Below are 26,539 nucleotides of genomic sequence, written 5' to 3' on the forward strand. Positions count from 1 at the left end.
GTGGGGAGGGGTCCCAGGGACTGTACCGGTTCCGCCATGGACATGGGGAACCCAGAACTGAGCTGGGAGCCTGGGGAGCCGACCTGGGAATGACTGCCGGCCACCCTTCCCTGTCCTCCCTGTGCCCACCCCACACCTTCCTGCCCTGCCTGTGCCCACCTCACCCCTTCCAGAGCCAGGTCAGGCTGGGGCCACTGGACCCTCCTGCTGTCCTCACCAATCGCAACTGTCAGGCTGCTTCCTGAAGTGTTAGACTCGGTCTGTGAGAACGGCCAGTTCTCCCTCACTGCAGCCTGCAGACCCTCAGGTACCAGGAGTGGGAGAGGGGTCTGTGCAGAGCAAGATGAACCCTGCAGGAGGCAGAACTGCCCTGGGCCAGCCTGCACCAGCCCCAGCATGTCAGAGCCCTCAGGGGCCAGGAGTTCCCCACCGTGTGTCCCAGGCTTGGCAGAGGCCATGTGTCTCCATGACAACAGTTAGCTGCGGTGTTGGGCAGAAACTGGGCTGTGGACTTCAGGGTGGACTCCGGGGTGGACCCTCACCATGGCTATGGGCAGGGGTCCTTTGGGGGTAGAAAACTGGAGGCCTGGAAAGGGCGTCAGTGACCCCATCACTCCACATAGAGACTGGGAAGCTAAGGCCAGAAAGGGTAGGGTGGAGTGGATGTGAAGCTGGTCTATGGTACCCAGTCTCAACTCCGTGTCTGACCCCTGACCCCAAGGGTCTCGCCTGCTTCCTGAGTCCTGCTTAGGTTCACAGAAGCAGCAGGATAGTGGAGGGAAGGGTGTGGAGAGCAGACGGGCCCTCTGGGTCGCTTGGCACCTCTGCTCCTGTCCTCTGCCCCGTCAGTGTGCTGGGAGCTCAAGGGAGCTGCCAGGAGACCACTGTGTGTCCCTTGGTCCTGCTTAGGGCTCCGCCTCCACCTTCAGTCCTTGGCCGCCCTCTCCTTCTCACCAGTGCTCATCTGTAACACCAACTCTTTGCCGGCCCCCGGCACAGGCTGGGTTGTGTGGGGCTCCCAGGCTCCCTCAAGTCCCTGTCCCTCCTACACCCACCAGCCACCAAAGCTGGAACCCTGGCCACATGGCCACACCCAGCAGCCTGGGCTGCCTCGCAGTCCTGGCTCCCTCTGTTGCAGTGCCCCGCAGCCCTCCCTAGGCTGGCTCCAGCCCTGGACCATCCTCCCCAACCACTGCCTGCTGTCCCAGGCTGGCGTCCCCACCCACACCCTGTCCCCAGACAAGCTGGTAGCTCTGAGCATGGCATGGGGGGGTGCTTCAAGGCCGGGTTCCATCCTGGGACAGGTGGCTCACCACCAGGCCAGTGTGAAGAAGCCTGGAGCTAGGCCCAGGGTCCTGGGGGAGCAGCCGCGGCCCAAGACCCCCAGCGCCCAGGCCATACCACGTTCCCTGGGACCGGCCCCGAAGTTGCCCTCTTGAAGGTGGATCCCCGTGGACTATACTGCAGGCTCCCCTGGCTCCCAGGTCCCTCTGCTGGCCTTGGCAGTGGCCTCCCTGGGCTGCAGCAGCCCAAGGCTCTCGCTTGCTCCTTGCAGTCCTGGAGCGGTTCATCACCAGATTCTGCTCATCAGGTGCTGGGCCTGGGCCAGGAAGGGGGACTTAGCTTCCTAGGCTTAGGCGAGGCCTTCGAAGGGGTCTTGGCTGAGCGGTGCTGCTGCCAGGGCGCTTGGACAAGCCAACGCTGTTTCTGGCTGTCACAGGGCTGGGGGTGGGGGGTGGCTCTGAGGATGCTCAGTGCCTTGCAATGCCCAGGATGTCCATGGGTGACGGGTGAGAAGCCTGGTCTCCGGACATATGGGAAAGCTCTGCCAGGGCCGATGCTGATGCACCCTGGAGGGAAGAGGCATTCTCGGGACGCAAGAGGGCACTGCAGCCCAGGGGGAGAGCAGGTGTAGCCGCAGGTGTGTGGCTGATGGCCAGACGGTCTGCTCAGCGTGGCCAAAGACCCAGAGTCCTGCCCGGCGGGAACCCCAGGTCCAGGGAGCAAGGCCATGGGAGGGGCCTCAGGGGGCTTGTGAGACAGGACTGTGTGAGCACATGAGTATATTCCAAGGGCTGCAGCTAACGAGAGGGTGGTAGAGTGGACTGTGGGCAGAGATAAAGCTGGCAGCCTTTGCCGTCTGAGGTGGATGAGAGCTTGGCTCTGCCCACTGGGGCTAAGAAGTTCTCCCTGCTCCCCCTCCCACTGCTTCTACCCTTTATTTTCCCACCAGAGTGTGCTTGGCCTTCAGCCCCTGGGGCAAGCCTGACCTGAAGTCCTCCTCTCAGCAGGGGCTTCAAGGCCAGTGCTTCTGCCTCTGCTGGGGGTCAGGCAGGGCACGGAGTGGCCCCAGACAGGCCAGGAGAGGGACAAGGACCCCACACACTGGACATGAATGAAACACATGCAAACGCTTAACAGCTGTTGTGGGGACAGCTACCATGCAGCCATGCCCGCCTCATTCCTCCAAGGGGACCCTGGCATGGGCCCACGGGCAGCGCCGCCTGCTCCCTCGGCAGTCAGGAGTGGCTCGGGGGTGGCGGTGTCTAAAGGGGCTGGTTGCCATGGCTACCATAGGGTTCCGAGGCCCGTCATCTGGTCCCTGCCTCAGCCAATCGGCGGCAGGAGCCCGAGCTGCAGCCCAGAGTCACGCTTCTGCCTCCCAGCCACACAGTGGCCAAGAGCAGGGACCTGCTTCCCAGAGTGGCTGAAAGTGCTCGGACGGACGGCCAAGCCCATCATGGCGGACAGCGGGACGGTGGGGCGTGAGCAGGCACACGGAGCCAGGCAGGTGAGGTAAGCCGGGCAGGCGGCCGGGCGGACAGGTGGACGCGCCTCCTCTGCCCATTGTTCTCGCGGCTGCGGCCCTGCCCTCGACCCACCCCACCCTCAAGCGCAAGCCCACACACAGCGCCCGCACCCTCACCCTCAGACCCTCTCCGGGTGTCCCAAGGAAGGGTCAGGGGAAGAGACAAAGGGAGCAGGGTGAGGCAGGATGGATCCTGACGGAACTCGGACCCCAAAACCGCCCTGGTGGGTCTTCCACGTCAGGTTTCACATAGAGGCGGCATCAAAGACCCCCGACTGGTCCAGGCCAGCGTCCCGGCCACCGCTCCAGGGTGACAAGCCATGTCAAGTCGGTGCCATTTAAGCAGCATTTTTTCGAGGGGAAAAAAAAAAAAAGAAAGAAACAGAAGCGATAAAAAGAAAAAAATGTCCACCTATGACAGGGGAAGCGGCCAGCCCGATGGATCAGAAGCGCCAAATCCCATTACTCGGGACTTCAGGGACAGGCCCTGCAAGGGCAGCTGCGATTAAGAGCTTGTCAATGGAGTCTCCTTTGGAGATCAAAGCGGGGCGTGCTTGTGTGTGTGTGCATGTGCACGTGTGTGCGCGTGCATGCGTGTACGGGCAGGAAAGGACACCGTGGGGTGACAGCAGAGATGTCGTGCACCACAGCACTGTGGGACCCACACGTCGCCCGCACGGCCGTCTCCATGCCGCTTGTGTCCTTGCTGCCGTGTGCGACGTGTGTGGATGTGGCTGGGGGCCTGGGCCGGACACCTGGTCCCAACACCCGCACCCTTTGGAAGACCTCCACCTCCTGCTAGAGGCTGTCCCTTCCCCAAGTTCTGCCCAGAGGAGCCTGCAGGGGCCGAGCCGGGTGTGAGGACAGCCGTGGCCGCGTCTCCTCCCCCTGACCACGCCCTGCTGTCCACAGAGGCCTTGAGCTCTCATTTGGCCTGGCAGGCGCGCCCTGGGGGTTCAAAGCTCCCGTCGACATGATTGTTAGGTTATTAGGTAAACTCTGAGAAGCAAATCTTTTAATCCACTGTGGCTAATCCAGTGCACTTTTGTTTGCCACGACAGACGCTGCGGCAACAAAGGGGCCTGGGGCCCAGCACACACAATCACACACTCAGAACTTGGCCGCGGCCGCAGGGTTCCTAGGCAGCCGAGAGAGACGTCTCGGGACAGCCGAGCAGAGGGAGGCAGTGGAGGGCACAGGTGGACGGGGCCACAGGTGGGCCAGGGTGAAGGTAGCTGCCCGCTGGGGGCTGCACTTCCTCACCTCCCGTTTAATGTCCCCTTGCCAGCTCGAGGGGGTACCGCTGGGCTCTGGGGTATGCAGGCATTGGGGCCGCTGGGGAGAGTGGGTAGAAAGACAGATGAGCACCAACGGGGGGCGGCGGCGCCCAGAGAGTCCTGTGGGATGGAGGCCATCAGGGCAGGGAAGAGCGTTCAGGTGAGGGAATAGCAGGGACAAGGACTGGGATCCGTGGGGCAGGGGCAGGAGTGCCCCCAGCAAGGACAGGAAGCGGCCCAAGGCTGCCCAGGGAGGTGGGACTTCACCTGCTGCTTCCCGAAGTCAGCCCGAGGACCCTCGGGGCATGGCCCCTGCACTTGGGTGCCACCTTTTTTGGGAAAACAGCACTGAGGTTGGGGGAGGCCAGTGGGCCCTGCCCTGTACTCACGATGTGCCTGGAACACCAGAACTGGGTCACGGCCAGCCGTGGGCTTCGTCCCACCAGCCAGCCTGTCAGGGAGCCAACACACCTAGCCCAGAGTCAGGTCTTGCTCTCACCCAGACTGGTAGTGGAGTGGCACCATCTTGGCTCACTGCAGCCTTGACTGCTCAGGCTCAAGCCATCCCCATCTCAGCTTTCCGTGTACCTGGGACCACAGGCGCACGCCACCATGCCTGGCTAATTAAAAACAATGCTTCTGTAGAGACGGTGTCTTGCATTGTTGCCCAGGCTAATCTTAAACCACTGACTTCAAGTGATCCGCCCACCTCAGTCTCCCAAAGTGCTGGGATTACAGGTGTGAGCCACCGTGCCTGGCCCACATTTTCTATTTTCACGAAAAGCGGTGCTCTATGTGTGTGGCCTTGCAGCATCTCTCCGGGGTGTTATATCTCCTTGTTCTCTGTTGGGCTTGGGATGGGGGCACAGGCAGCATCTGGCCTCTCCCATGGGCTCAGAACTGATAGAAAAAGAAGACTCAGGGATGAGAGCTGGGGCTTGCCTTACACCTTACCACCTGGAAGGCCACGGAGGGTGGTGGCGGCTGTGCCTGCGATGCAAAGTGCAGTCCTCCCTCACCCGAACTCCCCCTCCAGGGGCCTCCCCTTCCTGCCCACTCCTACCTCTCACACCTATGGACTGGGTGGAGGGGTGGGGAAGTGGCAGACAGGAAGAGGCTGAACCCAAGGCTTCCCCCGGCCTCCGGTACCCTGGATCAGAATCGTCCGTCCTTTTCCCCCGCTCCCCTTACACTGGTGTAGGGACGCTGGCTACACAGCATCCGTCTCTGCAGCTGGCTGTCTCCATCACACATCGTACAGCGGCAAACGCTCCCCAGCGAATGTCCTTGGCGTGTCTTCTAGGATTCCTTTGAGTCATTTTTTATAAGTAGTCTTCCTCAGTTAAGTGGATAAACACATTTAAGGCATCAAAACTTTATTATTTTCTTTTTTTTTTTTTTTTAAGGCAGAGTCTCACTCTGTCACCCAGGCTGGAGTGCAATGGCATGATCTCGGCTTAACTGCAACCTCTGCTGCCCAGGTTCAAGCAATTCTCCTGCCTCAGCCTCCGAGTAGCTGAGATTACAGGCACCTGCCACCGTGCTCAGCTAATTTTTGTATTTTTAGTAGAGACGGGGTTTCACCATATTGGTCAAGCTGGTCTTGAACTCCTGACCACATGATCCATCTGCCTCGGCCTCCCAAAATCCTGGGATTACAGGCATAAGCGACTGCGCCCGGCCTATTATTTTCTTAATTTTTATTTCTTTGAGACATGGTCTTACTCTGTTGCCCAGGCTGGAGTGCAATAGTGCAATCACAGCTCACTAAAGCCTCCAACTCCTGGGTTGAAGTGATCCACCTGCCTCGGCCTCCCAAGTAGCTGAGACCATAGGTGCGCAACACCACCCCAGCTAATTTTTAAACATATTTTAGTAGAGACAAGGTCTCACTGTGTTGCCCAGACTGATCTTGAACGCCTAAGCTTAAACGATCCTCTGGCCTTGGCCTCCCAAAGTGCTAGGACTACAGGTGTGAGCCACTGTGCCTGGCCTTTTCTTTATTTTTATTTTTATTTTTTTGAGAGAGTCTCGCTCTGTCACCCAGGCTGGAGTGCAATGGGGCGATCTTGGCTCACTGCAACCTCTGCCTCCCAGGTTCAAGCGATTATCCTGCCTCAGCCTCCTGAGTAGCTGGGACTAACGGCGCCCGCCACCATGCCCGGCTAATTTTACTATTGTTAGTAGAGACGGGGTTTCACCATGTTGGTCAGGCTGTCTCAAACTCCTGACCTCGTGATCCACATGCATCGGCCTCCCAAAGTGCTGGGATTACAGGCGTGAGCCACTGCTCCCAGCCAGTCACTTTATTTTCAAAGTATTCCTTCTGGCTGGGTGTGGTGGCTTGGGCCCGTAATCCCAGCACTTTGGGAGGCTGACGCAGGTGGATCCCTTGAGCTCAGGAGTTAGAGACCAGCCTGGGCAACATGATGAAACACTGTCTCTAGCGAAAACACAAACCATTAGTGGGGTGTGGTGGCGCACACCTGTAATCCCAGTAACTCGGGAGGCTGAGGTGGGAAGATCACTTGAGAATGGAAGGTGGAGGCTGCAGTGAGTCAAAATCATGCCACTGGGCTCCAACCTGGGCAACAGAGTGAAACTCCATCTCCAAAAATAAAAAAGCATTCCCTCTATGTCTACATTGAAAAAAATAATTTCATGTCTGCTCTTAAGTTTTTCATTTGGTGCCTAGAAACAAAACCTGATTAAATGTCATCCATGGTCAATCAAATAAAAGCCTTCGTGGCAAACTTGCACTCGAAGCAAAGGGCGTTTGCCCCTTCTGTGAGGAAGAGGTGGCTGAACCTCACCCTGCACACCACAGGCCCCCACGGCCTCCCTGCCCTCCTCAGGGCCTTCCTCTACATCTCTCCTGCCTGGCCTGCCCCTACTTGTGCCAGAATCAGAGAATCTCCTCTCCATACCAACACCCCAACCTACTTTAGAAGGGCTGCTGCATTTCCTCCAGGTTTTCTGACCCCTTTCCTGTCCCTGCAGGGCAGGGGCCCCGAGGAGCTGGAGGCCCAAGGGCCTTGTTCTGGTCCCAGGGCTTGGGGACACATGCCACCGAGGGCCAAGAGGAGGATGGACATGGACACAGCCCCAAGAGCCTGGCCCGGCCGCAGCGGCAGCTCTGCAGAACCAAGGCAAGCATTGGGGACCTTGCTGGGAGTGGGGGGCAGCCCATGGGTCAGTGTCTGAGGTCCTGCTGCCTGGCCATCCAGGACTCCCTCATCCCTGGAAACTGGGCTATAGCATGGAGGCCACCCACTCTGTCTCCTCTAAGGTTCTGAGGCTGAATGGGCTGGGGGGGCTTGCAGGGAGGACCCAGTGTCCAGCATTGTGGGACCTGGCAGGGTGCTTGCTGCCAGGACCTAGCGGGACCAAGTGTTGGCCTACCAGTACAGCTTGGTTCATATCCCCAGCCCCTGCTCACCTGCTCTGAGCATGGTGATCTAGGAGGTGGGCCTGGGCCCTTGGCAGGCTGGGGACAGCCTAGTGGCCCTCATCCCATGCTGCCCCCTTTCCCACACAGCAATGCTGGCATCGGACACCATGCTGAGTGCTGGCAGGGGCGAGGGCTGGCAGGGGCGTGGGCTCGGAGGCTTCCACACATGGTTCCCCATGCAGTCCCACCTGTGGGAATCTAGTGGGGGGTGGGCTGGCGGCTCAGGGAGCCTGGAGCTGGGACTTCTGCGCTTGCCTGGGAGCTCTGAAGGATGAGGCTGGGCACCCAGGGTGACATAGCCCAGGGAAAGACATGGGGCTGGTGTGAGAGGTGCCTGGAGGGAGCTGGGGGGTATGGACATGATGGACACAGAAGCACAGAGGCGGGCAAGTGGCCAGATGCATCTAGGGGAGGGCATCGGGAGGCGCTGTTAGGAAGGGCCCTGAAGGGCTGTGGGCACCAGAGAGCCCTGGGAGGCCTAAAGCAGAGGGCAGATAGATGAGGGTCGTTGGCTCAGGTGTGGGGTGGACGAGGTGGGGAGCCCTCACCCAGCAGGAGGCGAGCTGGTCCTGTGTGGCCTGAACTGCAGCTGTCTCCTCTGTTAAATGGGGGTATAGCTGATCCCAGGGGGCTGCCTGGGGCGTCCTGGGAGGTGTCAGGCCCAACAGTGCTCTGGGAAGGACAGGGCTGATCCTGGTACTGACATCCTCCTCCTTGGGGGAGGCAGGGCCTGATGGTCGGCTGAGGCCTGGGTGGAGAGCAGAGGGTTGGTTCTGACAGGGTTGGGCTGGCCAGAGCTGGTGTGGGGGCTGCTGCTGGGGTCCTGTGCCTCTCTGCTGTGGGATGCCTGGGGCTGTGGCCTTGTGCTCTGTGGCCTGCAGGGCAGGTGGCACGGATCTGGGCAGCCAGGATGGCAGGATTGGACTGCACCCCTTGGCAGGGCCGCTGTGGAGACAGCCCAGGGGAGGGGCTGCAGGGTTTCAGACACTCCAATGGCCTTCCTCTCAGGCTGGCCTGGGCAGCGGAGGGAAGGAGAACCCTTCTCTGATACTAGATGGTGCCTGGGAGAAATCAAGGCAGAGGGTCCTAGCCGGTGGGCTCCTTGGAGGTTGTGGCTCCTGTCCGGGTGACAGCCAGCACATATTGGGGCCTAATGTGTTCCCTGGCGCTGTGAGTCCCGGCTGCCTGGGGACTCAGGAGGGTGGAGCCCACGCCACCTTCCAAGGGACCTGGCCATCCCTGCCTGCCGACCACCCAACTCCCGGGAGCCTGCTTCCCTCACGGCGGCTGGCAGGCCGTGGCGGTCTCCGCGGGGGCCTCCGGTCCAGGGCCGGCGGGGCAGGGAGCCCCGAGGCCTGCAGCCCCCTGGATGCCCACCGATGTACTGGCGGCAGAAAAGGGCTGCGCCCCGCGTGCGCCCGTCGGGGCGGGCAGTCCGCCCAGCGCTCCCCACGGTCGCAGCCATTCCAAGCACCTGCAGCGGCGCCTCCCCCACTCCGCACTCCGGGAAGCCGCAGCCGCCGCGGCTCCGCTTCCGCGTCGCCCCTCGGGAAGACCGCGCGACCACGCCCCCGCCGCGCCCCGCCCCCGGCAGGGGCTGACCACACCCCTCTCCCGCTCACGCAGAGGCCCCGCCCCATGCTTCTCACCTCGTCCTCGCTTCCGGCCCCGCCCCGCGCACGAGGCTCCGCCCCACGCTCGTTACCTCTTCGGCTCGAGGCGGGCCCCGCCTTGCTCCCTGGCCGCAGCCCCACTCCCAAGGCCCCGCCCTGCGCTCTTCACCTCGTCTTCTCGCTTCCGGCCCCGCCCGTGCTTGGGCCCCGCCCCGCTCTCCTCACCTGTCCAATCGCTGTCTTCCCCGCCCCACGCTCCTCACCTTATCCTCGCGCTTTCAGCCACGCCCCGCGCCTGAAGCCCCGCCCCACGCTCTTTACCTCGTCCCCTCGCTGTCGGCCCCGCCCCGAGCTGAGGCCCCGCCCCGCGCTCTCACCTCGTCCCCGCGCCCCGGCCCCGCCCCCGCACTTCCGGGCGCCGCCGGCGGGGGCGCTCGGGCCTGGGCTTCGGCGCTCTGGGCTCGGGCTCCGGCTCCGGAGGCAATCGTGGCCGCTGCCGCCGCCAGAGCCGGCCGGAGTCGACCCGGAGCCGCGTCCACGCGGAGCGGGCGGGTGGGAGCTGGCGGCTGGGCCCCTGCGGCGCCCCCGCGGCCTGCCCCGCGTCCGCCCCCGGGCCGCCGAGCCGCAGCCGCCGAGATGGGGGCCGCCCCGGGCCGCGCCCCCGCCGAGTCCCGCCCGCCGCGCTGCCGCTGAGCGCATGGGCCGGGCTGCGCCGCGCCGCTCCGGGAGCCGGGCCCGGGGCCCCGCCGCCTCCGCGCGCGGGTGAGTAGGGCCGGGCGCCGGGGCGGGCTAGGCCGCGCTAGGCCGGGCGGGCGGGACCCGGAAGCGGCGGGGGGCGCGGGTGGCTGACGCGCGTGGGGCCGAGGGGGTGGGCGCGCGGGGAGCTGGGGCAGAGGTGTCCCTGGGCAGCGAGACCGGCGGCGCGGGGGCCGCTTGGAGTTCCGAGGCCTCGGGCGCGTCTGGGGGCGCGGAGCAGCTGCAGGGGCCGCGCATCGCGTGCGGGAACCCCGGGAGAGCCGGGCCTGGAGCCCTCCCCGCCTCCCAGAAGTCGGCAGGAGTCCGGCTGCCCCGGAGGAGGGCACTCCCGCCCGCCCTCGCCGAGGCCGCGTACCGGGTCCAGGTCGCGGTGCGGCCTGAGTAGCCGCGTGCTCAGGCGTTCGTGCCCTCCAGGTTTGATGCCTCGCTGCCCAAACACTCGTCTCTCTCTTGGGTGTGGTTCCTAGATTCTACCTCCCGCCCGGCACTTTGGAATTTAGCCCCCAGTGAAACCAGAGCTGCATTGCCCGAGCAGTGAAACTTTCGGCTTGGCATTGAAGAAAGTAGAGAAAAACATGTCAGTTCTCTAGGAATTTTTCTCAGCCCATCTATAAGGTAATTTTTTTTTGTTTTTTTGTAGAGATGAGGTGTCACTATATTGCCCAGCAAGTGTTGTTGAACTCTTGGCCTCAAGCGATCCACCTGCCTCAACCTGCCAAGGTGCTGGGACTACATGCGTGACCACCGCCCCCTCTAAGATAATTTTTTTTTTTTTTGAGACGGAGTCTCGCACTGTCGCCCAGGCTGGGAGTGCAGTGGCGCGATCTTGGCTCACTGCAACTTCCACCTCCTGGGTTCAAGCAGTTTTCCTGCCTCAGCCTCCTGAGTAGCTGGGATTACAGGCATGCGCCACCACGCCCGGCTAATTTTTCTATTTTTAGTAGAGACGGGGTTTCACCGTATTGACCAGGCTGGCCTGGAACTCCTGACCTCAGGTGATCCGCCCACCTCGGCCTACCAAAGTGTTGGGATTACAGGTGTGAGCCACCGTGCCTGGCCCTTTCTAAGATAATTGATAAAGGGTGCAGTGCAATAGTGCGATCTCCGCTCACCGCAATCTCCGCCTCCCAGGTTCAAGCGATTCTCCTGCTTCAGCCTTCCCAAGTAGCTGGGATTATAGGCATGTGCCACCAAACCTGACTAATTTTGTATTTTTAGTAGAGTTGGGGTTTCTCCATGTGGGTCAGGCTGGTCTCAAACTCCTGACCTCAGGTGATCCGCCCACCTCGGCCTCCCAAAGTGCTGGGATTACAAGGGTCAGCCACCACACCTGGCCTCAGTTTCAGTTTTAAGATCTCCATTCGGGGACAAGGATGGGAAAGCATGAAAAACAGTGTTTTTGTTTGATTTTCAGCTGGTGTTGACTTGGATTTCTAGTTTCAGAAAAGCTAAGCAGACTTTTTCGGATTACATTAGTCACTGAGAATTTCAGTGATGGGGGAACAAATTACATGTGAAATAGTAGCCCTGAACCTTCAAGAGTTAAATCAGTGGACAGTTGGGAAGATGTCAGAGTCGTGCTGTTTTACTTGCATCCTCCATGTAAATCAAAATTTCAAAAGTTAAGTTTGGGTAAAATAAATACCTACACACGTAGGTAGCACTGAGTTTGCTGCCATGGTGCCTGGGGCATATGCCTAAGCAGTGATGAAAGGGAATTTTAAATACGATATCAGACTTGTAGGCATCCTGCCCATTTTATGGACTCACTTTATTGATGGTAGCTACAGGCTGTGGGCCAGATTCAGTGCTTGCGGGCATTTGATGCTAACCTGAGTAAACATAACTGCTTTATGTGTGGTGTCTACGTGTGTATACACTAAATGCTTGGTGTGCTTCCATGTGGAAACCCAGAGATTTCAGGAATTGGGATATGTTTTAACAACATCAGTAACTTGTGGAGGGGTTCATGTGCTTCCAGGGACACCAAAAAGTCTTCTGTCAGTTGACAGCCCAAAATACACATGATTATAAGAAAATTTTCTCCTGGGCTCTGAAAAATAGTTTAAAATAATTAAGGTGGACTTGGTTCACACATGAATTAAAACATTAGTTTTGGGGCCAGGCAAGGTGGCCTGTAATCCCAACACTTTGGGAGGCCGAGATGGGCAGATTGCTTTGAGCTCAAGAGTTTGAGACCAGCCTGCCCAACATGGTGAAACCCCATCTCTACAAAAAATACAAGAATTAGCCGGGCGTTGGTGGCTCCTGCTTGTAGTCCCCGCCATATGAGAGGCTGAGGCTGGAGAGTTGCTTGAGCCTGGGAAGCTGAGGCTGCAGTCAGCTGAGCTCGCCCCACTGCACTCCAGCCTGGGCGACAGAGCGAGACCCTGTCTCAAAATAACAAAAAAAACAAAACAACAAAACCCATTAGTTTTGGAAGAATTTGCTGCTGTTTTCTGTAGTACAGTAGTTCAGCATCTGTAGAGAGCCAGTGTTTGGCATCTGTGACAAATGTCTGTCTTTTTTACATCAATGAATTAAATAAAAGAATTAAATATCATTGAATTAAAAATCAATGAATTAAATATTCATTGATGAATATTCAAGCTAGTGAATGGAAGCGCATCTATCACGGTAAGGCTCAGGTGGTCAGGGTGCAGGCCTTCTTTCCTGTGACGGCGTCCCAGAGAGGTGACCGTGAGCTAGTGTGGAGGTGCCCACACCCAGGGTGCTCCCTCCATGCTGATAGGGCTCACAGAGTGGCTGCCGTTGAAGTGGTCTGTGAGCAGCAGGATAGCACAGCTCACTGGGCCTTGACCTTTAGAAGCTGTGTTCCTGCTGAGACCAAGATGACACACTACCCAACAGCGTTCCCAAAAAGTCCTGAGCTGCTGAAATGTCACTGGGGGCACATAGTTGCAACCCATCCTCCATCTATAGGTACTTCTTATTTATTTACTAATTTTATTTTATTGTTTTAGAGACAGGATCTTGCTCTGTTGCCCAGGCTGGAGTGCAGTGGCATGCGATTATAGCTCACTGCACCCTTGAAGTCCTGGGGTCAAGGGATCCTCTTGCCCCAGCCTTCCAAGTAGCTGGGACTACAGGCATACACCACCATACCTGGCTAATTAAGAAAGTTTTTTTGTAGAGATTGGGTCTCACTATGTTGCCCAGGTTAGTCTTGAACTCCTGGACTCAAGGGATCCTCCAGCCTCAGCTTCCTGAGTAGTTGAGACTACAGGTGCGTGACACCATGCCTGGCTCTGTGGATCCTTCTTGCTTCCAGCCAGGAGCAGCTGTTGGCTGGTAAAGTGTGTGCAATGTGAGGAAGTTGATGTGGGGGACAGATTCCATGTAGACCAGGGACAGCAGTGTGGAGTGGTGGCTGGGAGATCCCCCTTGAGTTGGTCCTGGGTTTTAGGGTTTTATTTGTTCCCCGTGGCTTGTTCAGCACTCCAGGCTTTTGAACCCAACATGCTTCTCTAAAGCCCTCTCTCCAGCCCCTTTTAGCCAGGACCACTTACAGCATGGCAGGCTGTGTGGCAGTCACCTGCGTGGCCAGGTTGAGAGGCATAGCCAGAGCTCCTGGGCTCCTATAGTTCGTGGCAGGAAGGACCACAGACCATGGCAGGGGTTCTGTTGGAGCCCTTACCTAGTCTCTTTTGCATACTCCTTGCAGGCTTGTAGCAGCAGCAGCAGCAGTAGTAGCAGCAAATTCTATAGTTCCCTGATGTCTAAGAGGGTGGGTGGTTCGGTTTTCAGCTTAAGGAGTGAAGTCACATGAACTATAGCTTCCTTAGCTACAAACTGTATTTGCATTTCCTTTTATTCTGTACCTTCTCTGTTCCTTAAGTTACCCATTTACTATTTGCTATCTGAATCCTCATCAGAGAGGCTTTTAAGAGTCAAGTGCAGCATTCTGACAGAGCGTGTTAAGATTGTCTCCAGTGGCGGTGTCCGAGCGCCTCTGGGCGTGGGTGGTGTCCTTGATCCCCTGGTTGATGGGGCTGAAGGTGACCCATGATTATCTCTCTTTGAGGCGCGTGTTGAGAGTTGGAGGAACACCGTGCTGTGTGTTCTCATGTGTTGCAAGGTGTACCGCATGTGACGTGACGCAAAGGCGGAAAACAGTGGCCTTGAGCCTGGAGGATGTGGGGTTCAGAAGACGCCCACCACCTTCGGGGCTGCAGCGCGCCTTCCTTTCTCTCTGAGTGTTGTTGGGGCTGGTGGAGTGATTGTCTCCATCTTACTTGTGACGGTCCAGCCCTCACTCAGGTTTATACACATAGCCAGGACTAGAGGCAGCTTTCCTGCCTCCGGCCTTCCTGTCTTCCCTGTCACTCAGCTCTGCAGCTGAGGTGGGAGGTGCTCAAGCTGCCAGCCTCCGTGATGTTCATGCAGTGAGACTTGTGGGGAGTGGCTTTCCCGTGTCCTGGGCATCCCTTCTTAGCATGAGAGGCATTCCTGTAGTTGTAAAAGTTTCCAGAAATTGTTTTAAAGTGGAACTATGCTTGTAGCCAAAATATAGCTCGACTGAACATTTAAACTGAGTTTCTTGCTTTGAGTTTGAGCGGGAGGGCATCATCGTGAGTCTTGTCTTGAGAAAACCTCTGGTCGTGTTTCATGGACCCACCTTTCCTAATCCTTGTCCTCTTAATGGTTTCAACAGGACAGATTGATTCACTTTGGAGCTGTAAGTACTGATGTATTAGGGTGCAGCGCTCATTGTTCATTGACGCAGAGTCCCAAAATGAATATCCAAGAGCAGGGTTTCCCCTTGGACCTCGGAGCAAGTTTCACCGAAGATGCTCCCCGACCCCCAGTGCCTGGTGAGGAGGGAGAACTGGTGTCCACAGACCCGAGGCCCGCCAGCTACAGTTTCTGCTCTGGGAAAGGTGTTGGCATTAAAGCTGAGACTTCGACGGCCACTCCGAGGCGCTCGGATCTGGACCTGGGGTATGAGCCTGAGGGCAGTGCCTCCCCCACCCCACCATACTTGAAGTGGGCTGAGTCACTGCACTCCCTGCTGGATGACCAAGATGGGATAAGCCTATTCAGGACTTTCCTGAAGCAGGAGGGCTGTGCCGATTTGCTGGACTTCTGGTTTGCCTGCACTGGCTTCAGGAAGCTGGAGCCCTGTGACTCGAACGAGGAAAAGAGGCTGAAGCTGGCGAGAGCCATCTATCGAAAGTACATCCTTGATAACAATGGCATCGTGTCCCGGCAGACCAAGCCAGCCACCAAGAGCTTCATAAAGGGCTGCATCATGAAGCAGCTGATCGATCCTGCCATGTTTGACCAGGCCCAGACAGAAATCCAGGCCACTATGGAGGAAAACACCTATCCCTCTTTCCTTAAGTCTGATATTTATTTGGAATATACCAGGACAGGCTCGGAGAGCCCGAAAGTCTGTAGTGACCAGAGCTCTGGGTCAGGGACAGGGAAGGGCATATCTGGATACCTGCCGACTTTAAATGAAGATGAGGAATGGAAATGTGACCAGGACATGGACGAGGACGATGGCAGAGACGCTGCTCCTCCCGGAAGACTCCCTCAGAAGCTGCTCCTGGAGACAGCTGCCCCGAGGGCCTCCTCCAGTAGACGGTACAGCGAAGGCAGAGAGTTCAGGTGAGTCCGACGCCAAGCGTCCTGCTTTCTGTACTCACCTCCGAGAGCTGGAGAACAAGCCAGAGAAAGGTGCTGATGAGGCGGGCGTTAACCCACACTGGATGTCCTGCTGCAGTTGGGGTTGAATTTTGGTTCTGTTCTTATTCGTGATACTTTTGCATTTGTCATTAGATACTTTTGTGTATTTGTAATGTTGAGAGTAGTTTTACTGAGAACAGACCAGACTAAAATAGATGACTTTATGAGTCATTAGGAACCTCGGAATTCTTCAAAGTCACGATGACATGTAAACTTTACCCTTCATCAGTAGAGTCTGTACTCTCTTAAATAGGATCTGGATCTATCCGGTAGACATGGTCCTTTGCGCTTAATAAAGGGAGGAGTGGACGTTTCAGGGCATCAATACTTGGATGATTGGATTCTTGCTTTTTTTTTTTTTTTTTTTTGAGACAGAGTTTCACTCTTGTTGCCCAGGCTGGAGTGCAGTGGCACAATCTCGGCTCACTGCAACTTTCGCTTCCTGGGTTTGAACGATTCTCCTGCCTCAGCCTCCTAAGTAGCTGGGATTACAGGCATGTGCCACCACGCCCGGCTAATTTTGCATTTTTAGTAGAGACGGGGTTTCTCCACGTTGGCCAGACTGGTCTCGAACTCCCGACCTCAGGTGATCCACCCGCCTCGGCCTCCCAAACTGCTGGGATTACAGGCGTGAGCCCCCGCGCCCGGCCAGATTGTTGCTTTTATAATGATCTTCTAAGCTTCTTCCTAAAGGCTGAGAAATAGTAGGGGGGATGTTTTACGTGTGGGGAATGGTCATAGTACTTTGAAAACTTCTTGTGGCTGTGGTGGGCATTCCAGGATTGGGCCTTTTTTCCTGCCAACAAAATCTGTTGGTGGTGTTGTGTAGTCCACAGCAGCGTGGGCCCTGAGGCGATCCTCGCAGGGCATGTGGGGTGTGTGTGCTGCCTGGGACGGAGCAGAGTGGTGCTCAGCCTTGAAACCTGTTTCTTTATTCTTCCTTCCCTGTGATCCCTGCGTGGTTCCTGGAGGTTTATTTGACTTTTGGGCTGGCATCTGTTGTGCTTGTGAACAGAGCACATACATTTCCCACTCTTTCCCTAGAGCTGGTGACCGGAGGCTCCGGCCTGTGTAACTTTGAAAGCCTGGAATTCATTCGACCCCTGCTGATTTAATCAAGACTCCGAAAGCACAGCCCCACGTGCTGGGACTCTCCCGAGGAGTTATTAAAAACTTGCATCAGTTCTTCAAGCTTACTGTGACACAGAAATCCGCTGCTGGCTCATAAACACAGGATTAAACATTTCTAAGGTTAAACCCCTTTAGTCTAAGTGATACGATTTAAGATGGACTGTCGACTGGGCGTGGTGACTCACTCCTGTAATCCCAGCACTTTGGGAGGCCTAGGTGGGCAGATCACCTGAGGTTGGGAGTTCGAGACCATCCTGGCCAACGTGGTGAAACCCCATCTCTACTAAAAATACAACAATTAGATGGGTGCAGTGTTGCATGCCTGTAATCCCAGCTACTCGGGAGACTGAGGCAGGACAATCACTTGAACCTGGGAGGTGGAGGTTGTGGTGAGTCTTTTTTTTATTTTGAGATGGAGTCTCACTCTGTCACCCAGGCTGGAGTGCAGTGGCACGATCTCGGCTCACTGCAACTACCACCTTCCAGGTTCAAGCGATTCTCTCGCCTCAGCCTCCCAAGTAGCTGGGATTATAGGCGCTTGCCACCACGCCCAGCTAATTTTTGTATTTTTAGTAGAGATGGGGTTTCGCCATGTTGGCCAGGCTAATCTCAAACTCCTGACCTCAGGTGATCCGCCTGCCTCAGCCTCCCAAAGTGCTGGGATTACAGGCGTGAGCCACCACGCCCGGCCGGCTGTGGTGAGTCTTGATTGTGACAAGAGGACAAGAGTGAAACTCCATCTCAAAAAAAAAAAAAATGGACTGTCCACCTAATGTATTTTTTTTTCCTTTTTTTTTTTTTTTTTTTTTTTTTTGAGATGGAGTCTTACTCTATCGCCCAGGCTTAGAGTATAGTGGCACCATCTCGTCTCACTGCAAACTCTGCTTCCTGGGTTCACGCCATTCTCCTCCCCCAGCCTCCTGAGTAGCTGGGACTACGGGCGCCCAGTACCACGCCCAGCCAATTTTTTGTATTTTTAGTAGAGACGGGGTTTCACTGTGTTAGCCAGGATGGTCTCGATCTCCTGACCTCGTGATCCACCCACCTCGGCCTCCCAAAGTGCTGGGATTACAGGCATGAGCCAACACGCCCGGCCTTTTTTTCTTTTTTGTTCATTGTCTTTAGCCAAGTGCTATTTATTTAGCAAACTTTTAGGACACAATATGCCGTAAAGGTATCCTGTTGAATAAGGCTGGTATAACTGAGAGTTTCTTTCTTTTTTTTTGAAATGGAGTCTCACTTTGTCTCACAGGCTGGAGTGCAGTAGCACGATCTCGGCTCACCGCAACCTCTGCCTCCTGGGTTTAAGTGATTCTTTTGCCTCCCGAGTAGCTGGGATTACAGATGTGTTCTACCACGCCTGGCTAATTTTTGTATTTTTAGTAGAGATAGGGTTTCGCCATGTTGGCTAGGCTGGTCTTGAGCTCTTGGACTCCAGTGATCTCAGCTTTCCAAAGTGTGGGCATTACAGGCATGAGCCACTGCACCTGGCTGGTTATTTTTGTTTGTTTTTTTGTTTGAGATGGAGTCTCACTTTGTCGCCCGGGCTGGAGTGCAGTAGTCCAGTCTCAGCTTACTGAAACCTCTGCCTCCCGGGTTCAAGTGATTATCCTGCCTCAGCCTCCTGAGTAGCTGGGATTACAGGTGTGAGCTACCATGCCCAGCTAATTTTTTGTATTTTTGGTAGAGACGGGCTTTCACCACGTTGGCCAGTCTGGTCTCGAGCTCCTGTCCTCAGGAGATCCGCCCGCCTCAGCCTCCCAAAGCACTGGGATTCCAGGTGTGAGCCACTGCGCCCTGGCTGGTTATTTTTAAGATGGGACTGAAGTTGAGGGCTGGGCTGCAGGAAGAAGATGAGCTCCGTTCTGATTTCCACTGTTAGAACCGCAGTGCTTCCCTCCCAGCCACTCTCAGTTCTTGGCTGCGAGCAGTAGCTTTGCCGTCTGTCCTTAGTTTGCTGTATTTGTAATAAGCAACCTTTGCTATAAAATTAGTGGAAGACATTGGCTTTTCCTGTCTAATTTTGTGTAGCTGTGTCTACACAGTTTGGGTGCTGACTTGCCTGCTGTGGGGCTGCTGGTGGCAGAGGACCCCGGAGCTTGGGAGTCCTGTCTGCAGTTGAATCCTCTCTGTGGGAGGTGGCCCGTGGTGCAGCCTGTGGTTTGAAGATCTCTGATGTTGGAGTGGTTGCCTGTTAGCACGGACAGGGCATGAAGTCCAGGCTGTGTTCCTCACGTTTGGAACATTCTGTCCTGCCAGGGGTGGGTGAGGGTGCACTAAGTTGGAAGTCGTGGACAGCCACCCACCTGGGCGCAACCCTGAAGGGCGCTGTTGGGGCAGAGCCTTGGGTGTGCCTCAGTCAGGGCCTGGCACCTTCGCTTTGTGCCAGTCTGACTTTGCCTGCCTGGTGGGCGGCTTTGTGGGCTTTTGTGTTGGAGGTGGCTGCTGCAGTGACCTTGGGCTCCGGGCTCCCTTGTTTGCAGATGCTTCCTGCAGCTCTGAAGGACGGGCCTGCCATTGCTCTGAGGAGGGCACGTGTGCCGCTGTGTCCTGTCTGTCTCAGCACAGTCATGGTGTATGCACGGGGGGCTGCGCAGCAGGGCCATTCCTGAAGGAAAGTGGGGTGCTCCACCCAGACAGACGCCTGCTCCCCAGTGGGGAGCCGGGGGTGGTCCTCCAAAGGAAGGCAGCGGGTAACGCAAAGGGAGGAGGAGAGTGGGTACTGAACGGGCAGCTACCACAACAGGGCCAGAAGCTTGGGCCTCACGTGTTAGGGGATGCATTTCCTGTGGAGAGCCGGTTAGTCGTCCTGGGGTGGAATCTGCGTGGAGGAATGTGTCAGGAGGGCCAGGCCTCGGATGCTGACCCCTCTGTCCTGGGGGCTGCTTTGCCTGTGTCTCTGCCACAGTCCCTCATCCCCTGCGGTGGGGCTGCTGTGGTCCAGCACGGCCACAGGCGTCCAGTTTCCCTTTGGGAGGCCTGGGTGTGGGTCCTTGTTGGTCCGTGTGTGAGCCGCGTAGTGGTTTTACATACTTGATTTGAGGAAAGTGATGTGTTTTGCTTAGGTCTTTGTCTCAAACTAGGAAAGAGCTCCATTCCTAGCCCTTCTCTGTGTTTGTCCCACTTACCCGCTGTCATTTTGAGCTCCTGGGCCAGGGTTTCCTGGGGTTCTTCCCTGGCTCCCCTATTCTGCTTCTGTGGGAACACCTTCTGCACCCTCAGGTCTTTGTTCCCATTGTCTGTGGAACTTTGAACAGAGTTGACTGGTTCACGTGTCATTTCAGCTGTGTGGATCAGCAGGCAGGTTCTGCTGTTGACCGAGTGATCAGGCGGGGAGCCCAGGGCCTGCACTCCCTGGCTGGCGGGCTCAGGCTCTGCTCCCCTTCAGGGTGGCTTGGCCCACCAGGTGGCCTTCAGGGCTGGCCTTGCACGCCCCTGCCAGGTCCAGTTGGTCAGGCTCACAGTCCCCTCGCTGCTGGCCTCTTCTGTTGACTGCCCTGACCTTCCTTGCTGGCTGGGGACAGGGTCTTCCTGGATATTTTTGTGTGTCTTCCTGGGCCAGTCCAGTGAGACAGTTGTGGATAGGGCTGGTCAATGTGGCCGTGGCCAGAGAATGGACGACAGATGTGTCCACAGCAGGAGCAACATGGTAGCTTGTCTTGGGCTCCTGGTTCATGGAGCTGCTCAGAGGACCATTGGGTCTTTCCAAGGTGGGCAGCCAGCCCCTGCTGTTCAGGTTCCCACAGTGGTGCCTAAGGAACCATCTGACCTGCTCATTAGTTTATTGACTGTGTTTCTGGTAATGGCGTAAAAGTTTAAGAGAAGAAATGGTTTAAAAAAAGAAAAGAAAAAGAAAGGGACCAAAATGTGTACAGAGTTGTGTGTGGTGGACTGGTTTTGGGTTTCCGTGTCAGCTGGACCTCAGGCGGTGGTGCTGAGGAAGATGCCTGGCCTCAGAGGGGCTGTGTTGCAAGGGTGGACTCTGCTTCCTGTGCAAAGGGGGTGGTCCGGGGTGGGGCTGCCCCAGGCTTGTCTTGTTAAGGGGACCTCTGCTGCGGTGCAGGGGGCAGAGGTGCTTGTGAGCCATACTGCCCCTGGTGTGGGCTCTGCTTGCCTGGGTGTGGGGCTTTCTAGTCTCCTTTGGGGTATTTGCTTCCCCTGTTTGAGCAGATCTAAAGAGAATTTTTTTGTTTGTTTTTTTTAAGACAGAGTCTTGCTCTGTCACCCAGACTGGAGTGTAGTGGCACCATCTCGGCTCACTGCAGCCTCCACCTCCGGGGTTCAAGCAGTTCTCCTGCCACAACCTCCCCAGTAGCTGAGATTACAGGCACCTGCCACCACGCCCGGCTAATTTTTTTTTTTTTTTTGAGAGGGAGTCTTGGTCTGTCGCCCAGGCTGGAGTGCAGTGGCACGATCTCAGCTCACTGCAACCTCCATCTTCTGGGTTCAAGAGATTTTCCTGCCTTAGCCTCCTCAGTAGCTGAAACTACAGACCCACGCCACCACGCTCGGCTAATTTTTTAGTAGAGACGAGGTTTCACCGTGTTAGCCAGGATGGTCTCGATCTCTTGACCTTGTGATCCACCCACCTCAGCCTCCCAAAGTGCTGGGATTACAGGCGTGAGCCACCTTGCTCAGCGTTTTTTTTTTTTTTTTTTTTTTTTTTTTTTTTTTGAGACCAGGCTGGCTGGTTTTGAACTCCTGACCTCAAGTGATCTGCCCGCCTCGGCCTCCCAAAGTGCAAGGGTTGCAGGTGTGAACCACCATGCCTGGCCCAAAGATAAATTTTTTTGTTTGTGGATGTCCAAGGAAAACTTTGAAAATGATTCCTGGCCGGGCACGGTGGCTCACGCCTGTAATCCCAGACTCTGCTGGGCTCTGCTGGACTCTGTCACCACAGCACCAGCTTGCAGCCCACTTTTTTTTTTTTTTTCCCCAAGATGGAGTTTCACTCTTGTTGCCCAGGCTGGAGTGCAATGGCGTGATGTCAGCTTACTGCAACCTCTGCCTCCCAGGTTCTCCAGTCTCAGCCTCCCTAGTAGCTGGGATTACAGGTGCGTGCCACCATGCCTGGCTACTTTTTGTATTTTTTTTTTTTTTTGAGACGGAGTCTCGCTCTGTCACCCAGGCTGGAGTGCAGTGGCGCAATCTCGGCTCACTGCAAGCTCCGCCTCCCGGGTTCACGCCATTCTCCGGCCTCAGCCTCCCGAGTAGCTGGGACTACAGGCGCCCGCCACTGCGCCCGGCTAATTTTTTTCTATTTTTAGTAGAGACGGGGTTTCACCATGGTCTCGATCTCCTGACCTTGTGATCCGCCCGCCTCGGCCTTCCAAAGTGCTGGGATTACAGGCGTGAGCCACCGCGCCCGGCCTACTTTTTGTATTTTTAGTAGAGACGGGGTTTCGCCATGTTGGCCAGGCTGGTCTCGAACTCCTGATCTCAAGTGGTCCACCCACCTCGGCCTCCCAAAGTGCTGGAATTATAGGCGTGAGCCACTGTGCCCAGTCCATCCTGTATGTTTATGCACCTGTCAGTAGGCGAGGACTCCAAACATATTTTTTCTCTTCTTCAGTCATGTAAAGCTCCATAGTCACTGACAGGTTTCAGCAGAGTCCACGAAAGTATCTGTAGTTGCCTGTCAGGCCAAAGGATTCTGGAACTGAGAGGCCCCTTTGCCTGGGCGGACCTCCGTCCTGAGTTGTGTGGGTGGGTTGTGAAAGGGAAGCACTTTGCAGGCAGCCAGTGGCAGACGTGCTGATGAGACTGTGTTCCTGGCCCTGGTGCCGGTGTAGACCTGCAGCAGCTGTTTCTGGGAGGGCTTGGGGCAAGTGTCCCTGTGGGCCCGTGTGGTCCTTGTTGGAACTGAGCTGTAGCCGTGACTGGCACCCCAGCCCATTCTCACATTTTGCACCAGTGTCACAGATCTGAACTGATGCACATGCTCCGGTTCCGCACGTCCTTGTCAAACGCAGACGTCGTCGTTTGTAGCAGCATACCCTGCAGTTATCAGAGGTGGGGGCCAGGCTGGGCCATGGTGGCTGTCAGGGAGGGAAGGCCACCTGTTGGCTCTTTCTTGGGCCCCTCCGCTGCCTACTTGTGCGTGTGGAGGGAAGCAGCTTTGCCTCAGTGTCCCCGTGTCATGGGGTCCTCTCAGAATCCATTAGCTCCTGAAAGTGTTTGGTCTCTCCACTCCCTCAGAGATGGAGACTGGTCATGGGACTCTATTACAGCAGACACAGATCTGCCATGCTGCTATGGCGTCCGGGGAGAGGCCGCACGCCAGGCTGAGTTCGCATAGGGCCTAGACTCCATGCCCCTTCTCCTCCAGCAAGGACCCTGGGCCCTGTCCGGAGTTGGACGCTGGCTTGTGTGGATTGCAACCTCGGCCCACGGGCTTCCTTCGTGATCCGTTGAGGCATCTCCTGGCAAATGGGCTCAGCTCTTGGCTCAGGTGGTGGCTGGGTGGCCAGGTGGCCGGGTGACTGGGCGTCTGGGTGTCCGGGCAGGCACTGTCCTTACTGTGAGCTGCAGTGGGCTGCTTGGTCCTGGGCCCTGTTCGTGGCACTCACCCTCCTGCTTCCTTTGAGGTTGCTCCAGTGCTTTTTTTTTTTTTTTTTAATTTAAGTTCTGGGGTACATGTGCACAACGTGCAGGTTTGTTACCTATATATACATGTGCCATGTTGGTGTGCTGCACCCATTGACTCGTCATTTACATTAGGTATATCTCCTAATGCTGTCCCTTCCCCCTACCCCCTTTGTTTTGGTTTTGACCCACTCTGGATCTTTACCAACTCACCTGTTAGTCTATGGGATTGGTGTCTGCTCCTAAACAAACATTTAAAATAATCCTAAGGAGTGCTGCTTGTAATATTCCAGCAAATAGGATGACTTGAATACCCAGTGGCAGGCTGGTTGGTTACACAGGTATTTTTTTCTGTACAGTTGGATATGTGGGCTTCTAATTTTTTTCTTTTTGTTTTTCTGTATTTTCCGAATTCCTATAACACCATGTTTGTAATTAGAAAGTATATTATTAAAAGAATAAAAGCTTTACAATATGCAGCTATTCAAAACAGCTGCATATTTTTATTTTGAGATGGAGTCTCGCTCTGTCACTGGAGTGTAGTGGCGCGATCTTGGCTCACTGCAAGCTCCGCCTCCTGGATTCATGCCATTCTTCTGCCTCAACCTCCCAAGTAGCTGGGACTACAGGCATCCACCACCACACCCGGCTAATTTTTTGTATTTTTAGTAGAGACGGGGTTTCCCCATGTTGGCCAGGATGGTCTTCATCTCCTGACCTTGTGATCCGCCCGCCTCGGCCTCCCAAAGTGCTGGGATTACAGGCATGAGCCACCGCGCCCGGCTGCACATTTTTTCTTTAAAAAGGATACAGGCCGGGCGCGGTGGCTCAAGCCTGTAATCCCAGCACTTTGGGAGGCCGAGACGGGCGGATCACGAGGTCAGGAGATCGAGACCATCCTGGCTAACATGGTGAAACCCCGTCTCTACTAAAAAAAATACAAAAAACTAGCCGGGCGAGGTGGCGGGCGCCTGTAGTCCCAGCTACTCGAGAGGCTGAGGCAGGAGAATGGCGTAAACCCGGGAGGCGGAGCTTGCAGTGAGCTGAGATCCGGCCACTGCACTCCAGCCTGGGCGACAGAGCAAGACTCCGTCTCAAAAAAAAAAAATAAAAAAAAAAAAATAAATAAAAAGGATACAAGTAAATGTGTCTTTTTTTTTTTTTTCTTTTTTTTGAGACGGGGTCTTGCTCTGTCACCCAGGCTGGAGTGCAGTGGTGTGATCTCAGCTCACTGCAACCTCTCCCTGCCAGGCTCAAGAGATCCTCCTCCCTCAGCCTCCCCAGTAGCTGGGATTACAGGCGCCCACCACCACACCTGGTTGGTTTTTTTTTTTTTTTTTTGAGACAGAGTCTCGCTCTGTCGCCCAGGCTGGAGTGCAGTGGCGTGATCTACCCTCACTGCGAGCTTTGCCTTCTGGCTTCACGCCATTCTCCTGCCTCAGCCTCCCAAGTTGCTGGGACTACAGGCGCCCACCACCATGCCCGGCTAATTTTTTTGTGTTTTTAGTAGAGACAGGGTTTCACCGTGTTGGCCAGGATGGTCTCGTTCTCCTGACCTCGTGATCCACCGGCCTCGCCCTCCTAAAGTGCTGGGATTACAGGCGTGAGCCACTGCGCCAGCCCACACCTGGTTAAGTTTTTGTATTTATTTATTATATTATTTTTTTTTTCTTGAGGCAGAGTCTTGCTCTGTTGCCCAGACTGGAGTGCAGTGGTGCAACCTCGGCTCGCTGCAACCTCCGCCTCCTAGGTTCAAATGATTCTCCTGCCTCAGCCTCCTGAGTAGCTGGGATTATAGACATGCACCACCACGCCTGGCTAATTTTTGTATTTTTAGTAGAGCTGAGGTTTCACCATGTTGGCTAGGCTGGTCCTGGACTGACCTCGTGATCTGCCCACATTGGCCTCCCAAAGTACTGGGATTACAGGTGTGAGGCACTGCGTCCAGCTGTTCTTTTAGGGACACCAGCCCTCTTGGGTCAGGGCCCTACCTTTACGATCTCATCTAACAATAACACTTCCTTATTTCAAGCACAGCCATGTGGTGGTCAGGGCTGACACGTATTAATTGGGGGACACGGTTCGGTCCTTAGTGCCTTTTCTGAGTAATGTGCTTACTGCTATGTGTCCACTGGCTCTTTGAGAACTCTGCTGCTCTCCTGTCTCACTCCTACCCTGAGGTGTTCATGCACCAGGGCTTGGTGCTTTCACTTCTGAGCCAAGAGTTTTGCTTTTGTCCCCTAGGCTGGAGTGCAATGGCATGATCTTGGCTCACTGCAACCTCTGCCTCCTGGGTTCAAGCAATTCTCCTGCCTCAGCCTCCCAGGTAGCTGGGATTACAGGCGTGCGTCACCATGCCCAGCTAATTTTTGTATTTTTAGCAGAGACCAGGTTTTACCATGTCGGCTAGGCTGGTCTTGAACTCTTGACCTCAAGTGATCCGCCTGCCTCGGCCTCCCAAAGTGCTAGGATTATAGGTGTGAGCCACTGTGCCCAGCCATTTTGTTTCCTATACAATTTTGTGTGTTTGTTTTTGAGTTAATAATTGCTGTTTTTTTCATTTGATTAAATATTTTACTTTCCAACTTAAATCTTCCCATATTCTTCAGCTCAGTAGAGTGGTTGTGAATATTCTCCTCACTGTAAAACCTGTTAAATAAAGTATTTTTTCTCTGGAAGACGTGTTCTGAAGCCTTCCATATTCCCACTCTGGTTGAAACAGTTACTCTTTAGGCATCCTGTGGTGACTGGGTGCCGTGGCACTGGTGTGTGTGGTACTGGCATGCTTTGTAACTGGGCGCAGTGGTACTGGGTGCTGTTATTGGGTGCTGTGATACTGGGTGTTGTGTTATTGGGTGCCATGGTACTGGGTGCTGTGTTATTGGCATGCTGTGGTATTGGGTGCTGTGTTATTGGCGTGCTGTGGTACTGGGTGCTGTGTTATTGGTGTGCAGTGGTACTGGGTGCTGTGTTGTTGGTGTGCTGTGGTACTGGGTGCTGTGTTGTTGTGTGCTGTGGTACTGGGTGCTGTGTTATTGGCATGAAGTGGTACTGGGTGCTGTGTTACTGGTGTGCTGTGGTACTGGGTGCTGTGTTGTTGGTGTGCTGTGGTACTGGGTGCTGTGTAAGCATGCCGTGATACTGGGTACTGTGTAATTAGCGTGACGTGATACTGAGTGCTGCGTTATTGGTGTGCCGTGGTGCT

At 55.7% G+C, this 26,539-nt stretch overlaps 1 protein-coding gene and 1 long non-coding RNA gene across 4 annotated transcripts in view; one reads left to right on the forward strand and one right to left on the reverse strand.

Annotated features, from left to right (window-relative positions):
- Positions 1 to 4,885: 4,885 nt before the first annotated feature.
- LOC126944897 (uncharacterized) lies at positions 4,886 to 9,325 on the reverse strand. The gene is made up of 3 exons (XR_007722217.1): positions 9,187 to 9,325; positions 5,278 to 5,394; positions 4,886 to 4,986 (listed from the first exon to the last, which is right to left on the reverse strand). It is a non-coding gene; the product is annotated as an uncharacterized LOC126944897 (long non-coding RNA).
- A 553-nt stretch (positions 9,326 to 9,878) lies between these two features.
- Positions 9,879 to 26,539, forward strand: part of AXIN1 (axin 1) — a 67,660-nt gene continuing 50,999 nt past the window's right edge. Inside the window, exons 1-2 of one of the 3 annotated variants that reach the window (XM_050774675.1) lie at positions 9,879 to 9,912; positions 14,582 to 15,540. In XM_050774675.1, coding sequence (XP_050630632.1) covers positions 14,663 to 15,540 — 878 coding nt within the window. In that variant the 5' untranslated portion in view covers positions 9,879 to 9,912; positions 14,582 to 14,662. Of the gene's footprint in view, positions 9,913 to 14,427; positions 15,541 to 26,539 lie in introns of those variants that run through there. The other 2 variants (XM_050774673.1, XM_050774674.1) reach the window with 2 other exon arrangements.

The sequence above is a fragment of the Macaca thibetana genome, chromosome 20 (genome assembly GCF_024542745.1).
Source record: "Macaca thibetana thibetana isolate TM-01 chromosome 20, ASM2454274v1, whole genome shotgun sequence".
Taxonomy (NCBI): Eukaryota; Metazoa; Chordata; class Mammalia; order Primates; family Cercopithecidae; genus Macaca; species Macaca thibetana.